This window comes from Bactrocera oleae, chromosome 6, assembly GCF_042242935.1.
Source record: "Bactrocera oleae isolate idBacOlea1 chromosome 6, idBacOlea1, whole genome shotgun sequence".
Lineage (NCBI taxonomy): Eukaryota > Metazoa > Arthropoda > Insecta > Diptera > Tephritidae > Bactrocera > Bactrocera oleae.
The window spans coordinates 19,785,553-19,797,872 of record NC_091540.1 but is presented as its reverse complement, the minus strand read 5'-3'; the positions used below and the strand labels follow the sequence as shown (position 1 = coordinate 19,797,872).

Below are 12,320 nucleotides of genomic sequence, written 5' to 3'. Positions count from 1 at the left end.
TTATATATTTAGTTTAGGAATATACTATATAGAAAGTAAATAGTTTTATAGATATTGTGCTTTAAAGTTAAGTTAATTTAGCATTTGAAAAATATATTACATTTGCAATATAAATAAATATTTTGCAGATGACAATAAAACTTAACGAAACAATCTTGCCTAAGATTGCATTAAGGTTTAGGCAACTCTGGTTTAGTTTTGTAAGTTGGAACCCTGAAGACATGTGTTTTAGGCTTAATGATGCCGTACTTTACTATTCTAGTATTGTATTAGTACACAATAAAATAGTACAGCTTTTCAATAAATTTTTAAATTCTTAAGCACTTCTATTACAAAATTTTAAAAAACTCTTTTACTGGCATTAGTTGAAAAACATGTCTTGCAATAAATCAATTCTGAAATCTGTAAGTTTTTAATTCTACTCGCAAAACGTGAATATGGCATCACTATTAACATTATGCCTCAGCATCCCTGTGTTTCGTGAAAAAATTTCTTTTTCGTGTTTCGTGAAAAAAATTTTCGTTCCTATTTTTCTAAATTGTGCTAAAAGTGTAAAGTGAAGTGTATTTTCGTTGAAATTATAATAAAATTCTCTATAAAGAGAATTTATAAGTGCTAATCTTATACTTGTATATTGGCAAAGTGAAGGAATTGCATATACAAATGGAATTACACTGAATTGTATTCGGGGAAGTTGTGACGACTTTGTTCATGATTATTCTCCTCACACACACACACTCCCTTCCCTGTTAATGGTATTCGCATTTTAGCCAAAACTCCTTAGCCTATGCCCCTAGTTTTGAAATGAAAGTTTAAGAATATCTGGCTTTGCTCTGGTTGACTCAGTTCCCAGAAGCGTTGCGTTTGTTAATATACATACACGCTTACGTTTTCACGTTCGCAGGTAGATCGTCCATCTGGTAAGTTCAATATAGTAATATTGATATACAACATTATGAAAACATTTATGTCAATGGCACAATTTATAGCTAAATACCTGTTCTATAGCAGTCGGGGGGAATTCATTTTTTTTGTCAAAATGAGTAGTGGCGGTACTTCAGCAGGGCCTGGAACTTCCGATAAGGACAAGGACTCACATTGGTACTTCAGTGCTGAACAGCTATCGAACTCACCAAGTCGACGACAAGGAATAGATCCAGATGCAGAACTCTCGTATCGCCAAATGACTGCCTATCTTATTCAAGAAATGGGACAGCGCCTACAGGTGTAAGTTGAATTTCGCAAGCTAATAACTTCAACTAGTAAACAAATTAATTTGTCTTCTTTGAAAAAATGTGCATTTCTATACTGATAATATATATATGTTGCGCACTTACAGCTCGCAGCTTTGCATCAATACTGCCATTGTGTATATGCATCGTTTCTATGCTTTCCATTCCTTCACTCATTTCCATCGCAATAACATTGCGGCTGCGAGTTTATTCTTAGCGGCTAAGGTCGAAGAGCAGCCTCGAAAGCTTGAACACGTTATAAAGGCTGCTAACAAGTGCCTTGGTCAGTCAACATCCTCCACTGCAGATGCGTATTATATAGAACAAGCACAAGAGCTGGTATTTAATGAAAATGTTTTGCTACAAACTCTTGGGTTTGATGTTGCTATTGACCATCCCCACACTCACGTGGTAAAAACTTGTCATTTGGTTAAAGGTAATACAACTTAAACATTAAAATATTAATAAAAGTATTAATAATACATTTTTATTTTCAGCCTGCAAAGACTTAGCACAGACTTCTTATTTTCTGGCTTCTAATAGGTTTGTTATTTTTTTTACTAAGTTCCCCGAAAGAGTACACCATTATTACTACGGTTAAATCCTAAAATCATGAATGATAATTGATTTTAACCCGAAATTTGAATTTTCTATGTAGCCTTCATCTGACATCTATGTGCCTACAATACAAACCGACTGTAGTTGCTTGTTTCTGTATCTACTTGGCTTGTAAATGGTCACGATGGGAGGTAAGCATACAAAAATAGTGTTAATAGCTATAGAAATAGTTGAAAGCGTGCATAATTAAAACAGATTCCACAGTCAACGGAAGGCAAACATTGGTTCCATTATGTGGATAAAACTGTGACTATGGATCTTTTAAAGCAATTAACTGATGAGTTCATAGCAATTTACGAAAAGAGTCCATCGCGTCTCAAATCCAAATTGAATTCTATAAAAGCCCTTGCTCAAAATGCAAGCAACCGGGTAATCAATAAAGAGAAGAAAGGTGCACCCGAAGAGTGGAGAATGGGGGATATGATGAAAATGTATGCACACGATACACCTGGCAGCGGTGGGAGCAATAGTAGTAACAGTAATCAGCCTTATGCTATAACCTCTATAGCTGAACCATCACAGCAATCCTCGGCGTTGTTGCCACCACCACCCCCACAGACGCAATTGTCGCGAAAAGGCGATTTGCATTCCAGCCAACACCGCTCCCATCACAATTCAACGTCTCATCATTCGAAGATTAATTTCCCCCCTACCGATGTTCTTGGTAAGAAATTCATATTGCATTTATTCCCATCAATTTAGAATAGAAAATGTATAGGTATTTCAATAGGCGACTTAAGCAATTACCAGCGATGAATTTGCAGAAGTTTATACTTATATAACTGTTAATATTATTTATTATTGAATGTTTTATCCATTACGTCCTTTCTACCAATGCGCAAGTGATTGTCAACCAACTTATGTGTTGTACTCCATAATTTTTTTTAAATGTATAAATTATATACTTTGCGAGTATGGGTTCAGAGTAGTATCCGCTTTGGATAATAGATAGATAGATATAATTTATAGAGGTATAGATCACAACGACTCATCTAGCCCCAGCACATTGACGAACTCCAATATACTGCTAGGTGCTAGTGAACCGATGCGATCCCTGTTTGTTACCAAGGTCCTCAACTTGTCGATGGCCACTCTTCAAATACCCGATGTGTGGGAAGTCGGAAGAGTGGTCTTACTACTGAAACTTGGGAAACCCGCCAATAAAGGGGAGTCTTATCGTCCGATAACTCTCCTTTCTTCAGTAGTGAAGACACTTGAGGCCTGGTCCTCCCGACATTCACTCACCACCTGAGTCTAGCAGAACATCAGCATGGCTTCCGAAAAGTGCACAGTGCCACCCCAGCACTTAACGTCATAAACGCCCAGATAGTTCATGGCCTAAACCAGAATCCACCCTGCGAGAGGACGATCCTCGTAGCGTTGGACTGGTCGAAAGCCTTCGACACAGTCAACCACACAACGCTACTTGAGGACATCGAACAATCTACGCTCCCTCCAGGGCTGAAGCGGTGGACTATGAACTACCTGAGCGGTCAGCATTCATCCGTACTGTTTCGAGGTCAAAACTCCAAACTGAGAAATTTTGTCAAAAGTTATATGCGTAGTGACAACGTGGAAATCAGTTGTTCTCTTTTCTTTTCATTTGAGCAATGTTGCCGTTGTCCAATTTGAATACATGATTTTGCATACATTTAGTTTTTTAGTTATAATTTTTCATAATGTAAAAGCTCAAAACTAAAATCCAACTACTAACAAGTGCGGAAGGGCTAAGTTCGTGCGGAAGAGCCAAGATGTAACCGAACATTTTATACTCTCGCGAAGTCAAACGGTATACTCGTTTGAGATTTCTTTATATATTTTGCTTAATTTGCATAGTAAAAAGTGAAAGAATCAAATGGAATTAAAAATGGAGTTATATGGAAAATAAGGGCACAATAGACCATAGGTCGCGGTGCATACCTCAAAATTATTTAAAACTATCTATATGGAAAATAAGCGTGGTTGTAATTAGAATGTTTTGTACCAAATTTGATTGAAATCGGTTAAGCAGATCCCAAGATATGGGTTTTCACCTAAAAGAGGGCGGTGCCACGCCTAATTTTGAACGCGATTCCTATACGAGTCAAATCCCAAAAATAATATTTAATGTCTATGGTGTGTTTAGTGCTTGATCTACCGCGATTTAGTAGTTTTTAACAGTACGGTTATATGGGGATCGGGCGGACCATTTTCACACTGTCGATAGAAGTGCTAAAAACATTTGTTATCAGTGAAAATATCGAGACTGGCAACCCTGCGTTGCAAGAGAGCAATCAGCTCACTCGTCCGGTCTGTAGAAGCGGTGGTGAATGCTTATTTACATTGCGCTCTTATAAGATGGGTCGTATCAGCTGATTCGGTCTACGGTTTTGCGTCGGTGACTGTTTCCAGCATGAGCTCTAGATTTCTTCTTAATATGATTTTTCCATTGTCAATTAGATAAGGTTGTATTTGCCGAAACAATTGTAGACATTAGGGAATTTTGTCTTAAAACCCCTCTAGCTTTCGTGGGTTATTTAAACGTTATAAAGTAAGCGATCAAAGCTAGCTTCTTACGTAATAGGTAGTTTAAGCTTGTAAACACATAATATTATATATCTTTATTTTAAGAAAGTTTTGTGATTATATTTAGGAAATTTTCTGTACAAATGCACAAATTACATTTAGACTTTTACATAATCTATTCAAACGTCTAATTATTATTATTTTAAAATTTTATTAATTTATGACATCATTCCAGACCATAAAAATAGTCACAAACAGCCGCCGTTTAGTGGAGTTGTTAGCCGCCCACGTGATCATTCACAATCGTCTCAAGGTCATCAGCAAGCAATGGTTCCAGGCAATTCTTCACGTTCAGGTCTTCCATCATCCAGCGGACGATCTCTGAGCAGTATACCTGGTCAAAGTCTGCCACGTCAGACTTTGCAAAGTCATCAATTAGATGTGAACTATCATAAACCTCGAGAAAAGGGTAACATTGTAGGTTCATACCCACATAATGCGCCATCACAATCGCATGCTGGGCATAAGGTGTCGCAAAAACAAGACCCGAATCGAGTGATACAGAAAGAGCAGACTGCTGTCAAAATGTCAGAACCTGGAAAAGGCGCCAGTAATAGTAGTAGCAACAGTAAAATATTCCCGCCTACTTCCTCAATGGCGACTATGCCCCAATATGGTAGCAACCCTTCACAGGTTCAAAGCAAGTTGGATATGGGTCAAGATATGTCACGTAATATTTTGCATGGTCAGCGTTCTTATGGGGTTAACAATGGGTCTGGAAATGTGCCCATATTAGGTAGTTATCAGCCACCGCATGCACGGCAGAGTAGTAATAGCGCTAGTAACAACGGCAAACACGATTTATCAAAACCCGCATCCGTCCACCTTCAACAGCATGGCAAACAACCAACTATTCCGACAGAATCAGTCTACAACACTGGCACGCATGAAGTTCAGCAAACAGCTGCGCATGCGCAATCGCATCCTACTGCCGGTTATTTGATTTCGCGGCCGCCAGAAGGTTCACACAACGAAGAGGCCAATTCTGCCCAGTTACCGTCAGTTCATGCGATACTTCAACAGCCAACGAACGCTAACCAAACAAAGACCTCTATGTTTAGCCCCGACTGGAGTCAACAACAACAACAAACACAGTTATTGTCTTCAAATACTTATGTTAATAATAATATGTCAACCACCGTTGTGGGCGATGCATATAATTATAAATTACTGTCTAATAAGGAGGGAGAGCGAGAGAAAACCGATCGCGATCGTATGGACGCTAATGCCACAGCACCTAAAAAGGACCGTAACCGCAGTGCACATCCTGGAATGGATATTACGAGTTCAATGCTTATGGGTGTACGACCTAATACTTCGCAGACACAGTTTCACCAGCAGTTACAACAACAGTCTTTAAAAATAAGCATGCCAAAGAAATCAGACTCGAGCATTATCGGTGAACTTACTGGTAGGATACATTGTTTCATATCTCTACAACTTTTTCTTAAGTCTTGGGGTAATGATTTCTAGAGTCGTGAACTGATTCGTTAGAAATAATTAAATATTTGTGGGAGGAAAATCACACGCATTTAGTTTTTTACGTTAGATGAGGAGAACAAGGAAGACGTTGATATTACGTGCTTGAGGTTAGTCTTAATTTTTTGAGCTAAGTAAGTTTTCCATTATGAAACAAAAAACAAGAAATAACGATAACTTCGGTTGCATCGAAGCTATAGTTCCCCCCTTCACAAATAAAAAAGTTTTTCATATAAGAATTTGATTTTGATCGTTCAGCTTGTATGGCCGCTATATCCTCTAGTCGTCCGATATCAGCGGTTCCCACAAATGAGCAGCTTATTAGGGAGGAAAGGATGTGTGCAACATTTCAGATCGATATCTCAAAGACAAGGAACCAGTTTATATACAGACAGACGAACATGACTAAATCGACTCAGCCCGCCATGCTGATCATTGTATATGTATATTTTATAGGATCTCCCACGTTTTAATTTACTAAATTTTTTAAATATAAATCAAAGGTGAAAATTTGAAATTCACAGGTATAAATGCCGGTATCAAACGTCCCAATGAAGGTGCCTACAAACAAGAAGAAGAACAAAACAAAATTCGGAAACTTGATACTCAACTTACATTGTCTTCGTATAATGAACCAAAAGCCGGCGATAGTAACAAACTGCATGTAGTAAATGGAATAGAAACTAATCCTGATATGGTGAGGAGTTTGTTAAAAGAAAGCCTATGCCCTTCCAATGCTCTTTTGAAAACGGAACAGTTGGGAGCACTTAGTTTACATCCACCAGCTGAACTTCTCGAACCATCCGTAACCTCTGCTCCGGATATGACGGTTGCATCTGCTGAGTCGTCGCTAAAATCGACAAGCCAAAGTAGTGGAATTGAACCATCATCTATGGAAATTAATGATTCCGGCAGTAATAAAGCAGAAAAGAAAAAGAAAAAAGACAAGCATAAACGTAAAGATAAGGGTAAGTCAAAAGATCGGGAAGATCGAAAAAAGCACAAAAAGGATAAAGACAAGCATAAGGAACGTGATCGGGGCGAATTAGAAAGCTCCGGACACGTAAAGATTAAAATATCTAAAGATAAAATTGAAGGAACTGCCGAATGTTTAAAAATCAAAATACCAAAAGAACGTATAATAAGTGATGTGAACAACAGTACGTGCAGTGCTAACAATAGCTCTACAGATAGCGGTAGCGGTATGCACCCGGCACCAGCGTTAAAAATTAAAATCAGCAAAGATAAATTGGAAAACTATGCGACAGACTCCTCTACACATTCATCTTTACAACAAGCGCAGGCGCTGGCACAAACGGCAGCTGGTTTCTATTCGTCCTTCGTAACACCCAATAATGCATCGACATCCACGTCACATAGTAGTAGTGGTAGCAGTAGTAGTGGGAAAAAAAAGGACCGAGATCGTGACAAGGATCGCGAGCGAGAGAAAGACAAAAAACGGGCAAGCAATGAAGGCATTAAATCGAATGGAAGTGGATCATTTCATTCGGCAATGATGTTACAAGGCGGTACTGGGGGTTCACTGCTTTCACATCCGCCACCAACAACTGTCGTGACGTCGAAAAGCCAAAACGTCAACAAGGTAAGCAATGTATACTTGTAATCGAAATTGGTTAATTGGTATTGAAGGTCATTAACATACTCGCCATTACTATACTATACAAATACTATTTATCGTACACAATCCATGGGCACTCACGTATTTCCATTGATATTATGTACAAAAAAGTCCTCACAATTAGAAATTCTATTGCGTTTTCGCAACACTCTTCTACACAAGTGTTAATAGAGGTACATTAATTTATAGCTAAGCATGAAATTACTGTGTACAATTTTTTAATTAAATACACATATGTATATATATATAAGACATGGGTTATTATATTTAAACACAAACATAAACTAACTTATCCATATAGAAGTTGATTGTAACTGATCTACAATACTAAAAAGCCAGGTTTCTACATCGAACAGTATTCCAGCACTAACATAGAGCTTTAGGTGTCAAGTATGTGTTCCTTTTTTTTTTTTAGTCTAACCTTCACTGTTTCAACGAAGAAACAAATAAAACAGTCAAACAGTCACATACAAGAGCAAATAAGAAATATCATTGCTTCATGCGTACTCAAATGGTGTAAGAATTATAACATTAAGAATTATATTAGTCCGTGTTCTAAAATACACAATGAAACAAACTAATCCTTGTGGTAATGGTGTTTTATGAGCGCCTTTATGGCGTGTTATTCCAAATTTGTAAGGCATTAGCTTGAATCCATTTGAAATGATTTTACAGATGCAACTCTTATCGAATAATATGAATCAGCTCTTCGGAGAGTCGAATGATGATGATGATGACTATGATGATAATCACAGTGTTAATCAAAAAAATTATAAGGATTATCATAAAAACAGAGTTCAAAACACGGACTCCTTCGCATCCACATCCAATAACTCTGCGGGTTCTGTACGTAAAAGCACCGATTACGGGCAAAAATATTCGCAATCACATCAAATGCAACGATGATAAATCCAATCATCACGTAAAATTGGTAATAACAAAACGATATCACATAAATAAGGAAAGCATACACGTTTCAGTTTAGTTACAAACTTCTTTTCTAGCAAAGGCCAATAAAGTTATCTGATAAGAGACTCAAGTTATAATGCTTCAGAAAATGCAAGCTGATGCAAAGACAAGGATGCACATTAAAAAGAGGCGATTTCCAAATCATTTAAATCGTGTTTTCTCTCTGCCATGTTTAGGCATAAGAAAATAAGTTCCATTTAGAGATTTCGTTCTAGCAATGCTCACCCAATATTTGGCTTGACCTATTGAAAACGAAATTTAATAAAACTAGAAAAAACAAATAAAAAAGGTTTCCATACAAAAACTTAAGTTTGATCGGCCAGTTTGTATGGCAGCTATATGCTATAGTTGTCCGATCTAAATTTATTCGGAGGTAATACTGTCGACTTGGACAATATGCCGTGCCAAATTTCGTGAAGATATATTGTCCAATATAAAAGTATTTCATACAAGAACTTGATATATTGTCAAATAAAAAAATTGTCCATACATAGCCATGATTTTGATCGTTACGTTGGTATAGCAGCTATTTGCTACAGTGGTCCGATATCGGGGGTTCCGAGAAATAAGTAGTTTTTGGGGAGAAAATGACGTGCCCAAAATTTCACAGCGATATCTCAAAAACTATGGCACTAGTTCGCGCATTATCAACACAGTTCGTCACGCTGATTATTTATATAATATATACATTTTATAGGGAATCCGAAGTTTTCTTCTGTGTTACAAACTTCGTGGCACACTTAATATACCCTATTCAGGGTAAAAAACACTGTTTTGATATTGTTAAGGGCACGTTGAACTCATTCTAAATTTTCTTTCATTTAAAATAGTTTCATACTTCTGAAATAAATTGAAATGAGTCCTGCTGGTCTGGTACACAAGTGCTAACTGCATGTGGAGGTGAAATATCCGTCATTTCATAAGTCCAGTGTTATCTTTCCATTTGTGTTCTGTATCTTATTATTTGATGTTCGAAGTCGTAGTCTCCATTGAATGTGAAATTGTATGTTCTTTATACCAGACGAAAATGTTGCATTTCTCATTAAAATTATATTCTTTTTTACAGTTTTAAAGAGGCGTTACACTTGGCAGGACTGGCATATACATACTGCACATAAGTTGGTTTGCAAAATTTACACTTTACGTACATTAAGCTGCTACATACGTATAAGAAAACAAACGAATAAATTCTACAAAAAAATGAAAGTAAACTTTATAACGTAGAGATATTTAATTTTAATGTTCGGGCAAGACACTAACTTCGCCATGAACTGGTGAATAACAACAATATTCACACATAATTTCATTGACACATGTTAGATATTGCGTTATAGAGCCAAATACTCACGCAATTCAATTGACGCATTTACTACTTAAATTATTAAATACGCTGGAGTAAAGGCAAATCAATTACATTTAGTCAGTGCTGTTCCTCTATTTTGCAATATTGTTCAGAAATATGTAAACAACAAACTATAGAAAAAATAGTTTGGGGCACGGAAGTGAAAGTGTTTTGAAAAGTGATTATAGTTCATATGTCTCGCGCGTAATGAGATGGAAACCATAAAGAATCTCGCATGTAAATATACCGGAACAACGTACTTAGTATTTGGGTGATTTTGCAAAGTACGCGTATATATGTACAAATAACTAAACGTACATAAACAACATTAATACTGGCCTAATTTACTTTCACTTTCGTTTTTATTAAACCAACGTTTGTTTTTTGATATTCATAATTTTTGAGTGAAGAATTTTTAACGATTGTAGCAATTGTAGAACTTTTAATAATTCGTATTATAAATGTAAAATATATGATTTTTGTTAAAAAGATGTATAAATCTAATTGGAATGAAGATTTTTCTTTGATTGGCAACTGTGTAACAAAATTCAATAAATGCGATCAACGTTTGTATTGAATTTCAAACCTTTACACAAGAAAATAATAATTTATTACGCTAATATGTTTGAATTTAGAAAATTTGCTTATTTTGCAATGTAAGTGCTTGTTTAATATATATAAAGCAGCACTCTGCAACAGTGTTGAAAATATACAATTTTATATTTATATTATTTTATTCAGGCAATCAATTGTATGTACATACATATATACAGACATATGATGTTGTAATTGGAATAATTAGGGAAAAGGCATTCTTATATGGAGGTCATAGGTATTATACTATGCGATAAAGAATTTAGTGATTGTTGATAAAAATGAAAGTTTTTCTTTATTTTTTTCAAAAAATAATATTTTTTTGTATTGTGTTACAATCTTTTCAAGAGGATATAACCATATAGCATTTAAATAAACTTAAGTTAGCTACTAGTTAGAATAAAACAATTTGAGATTAAGTTTTGGTTTTTTTTTTTGTTTTGCTATAACAGTGATGGCAATATTTTTTAAATCAAGCCTCTGTTGCTTGTAGTTTTGAATTAAAATTTGGCGATCGCAATTTTAACGCTATAGTTTCATACAATATGCATAACCTAACTATAATACTTAACCTATGTGGAGCAGATATATTTTGCATTGTTTCCGATAATGTTGCCATTAAATTCTGCCTTGGCATACATGAGAAAGTTGAAATGACCAGCTCTACATTATACTTAATGGAAATCTGTCACACGTGATCAAACGTCCACACTAATATTCACATAAATACAATTCAGTTATAAACAAATGGGCCCACACAAAAGTTTGTGCGTATATATATTCAAATTCGCCTACCACATATATACATACATACATATGTATGATTACAAGTAATTCAAATCTCCCAAATACGGTCAACGTAAGTTTAACTAAATAAGTAGCATTTGAAAACAAGTAAAACACATACATACGAAAAGAAACGCAAGCCAACACAAACAATTTAATTTATGATAATGAATGGAAAGCAGTTAGCGATTCAAACTAACAATAATTTCATTGCAATCTATTTGCAGTTACAAAATCTAAGAGATCGATTATTGAAATATTTTCCAAGCCGTTAATAAGTTCAATTTAAGCACGGACAAAGGTTTTACGAAAAATTAAATATTGTTGTATATAAATTAGAAATACAAAAACATATATGGAACAATTGTATTGGATGCTAAAAATAGAAAAAAATTAAATGCATTGAAATTCATATAAAGGTTATTATATAATATTATAAAATAAATAGCACGATTATAGCAAACATAGTTTTAAACAAAGTTGGCGAGTAAAGGGATAGCGGACAAAACCGTGGCTTAAGCTTATCGTTGTATGTATAAATATAATTATGTAAGTCTTATTATTAAATCCTATCATCATAATTATCATCCACAATTGTATAATAATGTATTGATTTTAGTTTTACAATTGTCATTGTCCTTAATACATAAAAGCAATAAACAAATTTCATTTGGCCTTTCATAAAATCATACAAAAATATATCGAAGGTTGCGTCTAATTTTTCTAAATAAACAAAAATCCTATCACGAAAAAAAAATAAATGATTGCTGCATTATATTCAGATGAAAGATATCTAAAAAAACCTGTGTTGTTATTTGCAAGTGTTTTGGTTGGAGGTAGATTCAAATTAAAATTGTGAACTGTATATGCTAAATTTTTCAGGTATTACCTTTTTTCAGAAGGCATTTGCTTATGTACATATGTAAGTCGATGTATACGAGTATAGCTCCAAATTGAAAACAAAATTATTTGTTTATAAAAAAGGACGAATAAATTAAGCGTATTTCTCATTGGAAAGCGTAAATCTAACGGTTGTTTGTGTCACCTAAAATTAATCGAGTTAGATATAGGGTTATAGGTAAATTAGTGACTGTCT

General features: G+C 35.2%; 1 protein-coding gene across 8 annotated transcripts; it reads left to right on the top strand.

The window, feature by feature from the left end:
* Positions 1-478: 478 nt before the first annotated feature.
* CycT (Cyclin T) lies at positions 479-11,925 on the top strand. 8 transcript variants are annotated; one of them, XR_011397201.1, is made up of 11 exons: positions 479-920; positions 990-1,227; positions 1,340-1,668; positions 1,730-1,775; positions 1,891-1,981; positions 2,046-2,514; positions 4,591-5,826; positions 6,398-7,497; positions 8,209-8,464; positions 9,333-9,505; positions 9,569-11,925. XR_011397201.1 is itself a non-coding variant. In XM_036360392.2 (10 exons), the coding sequence occupies exons 2-9, from the start codon at positions 1,040-1,042 to the stop codon at positions 8,437-8,439; spliced, it is 3,690 nt and encodes a 1,229-aa protein (XP_036216285.2). In that variant the 5' UTR covers positions 479-920; positions 1,012-1,039; the 3' UTR covers positions 8,440-8,464; positions 9,569-11,925. The 8 variants fall into 8 exon arrangements, 7 of the variants coding, with proteins under 7 accessions (XP_036216285.2, XP_014092691.2, XP_014092689.2 ...); XM_036360392.2 differs by lacking the exon at positions 9,333-9,505 and having other exon boundaries at positions 1,012-1,227; XM_014237216.3 differs by lacking the exon at positions 9,333-9,505 and having other exon boundaries at positions 1,009-1,227.
* Positions 11,926-12,320: the final 395 nt, after the last annotated feature.

Bases quoted from the DNA above. Each gene is read 5' to 3' on its own strand.
- CycT (XM_036360392.2), top strand. From the start codon at position 1,040: ATGAGTAGTGGCGGTACTTCAGCAGGGCCTGGAACTTCCGATAAGGAC. The intron at 1,982-2,045 runs GTAAGCATACAA...TAATTAAAACAG, and splicing joins GTAAATGGTCACGATGGGAG to ATTCCACAGTCAACGGAAGG. The intron at 2,515-4,590 runs GTAAGAAATTCA...ACATCATTCCAG, and splicing joins CCCCCCTACCGATGTTCTTG to ACCATAAAAATAGTCACAAA.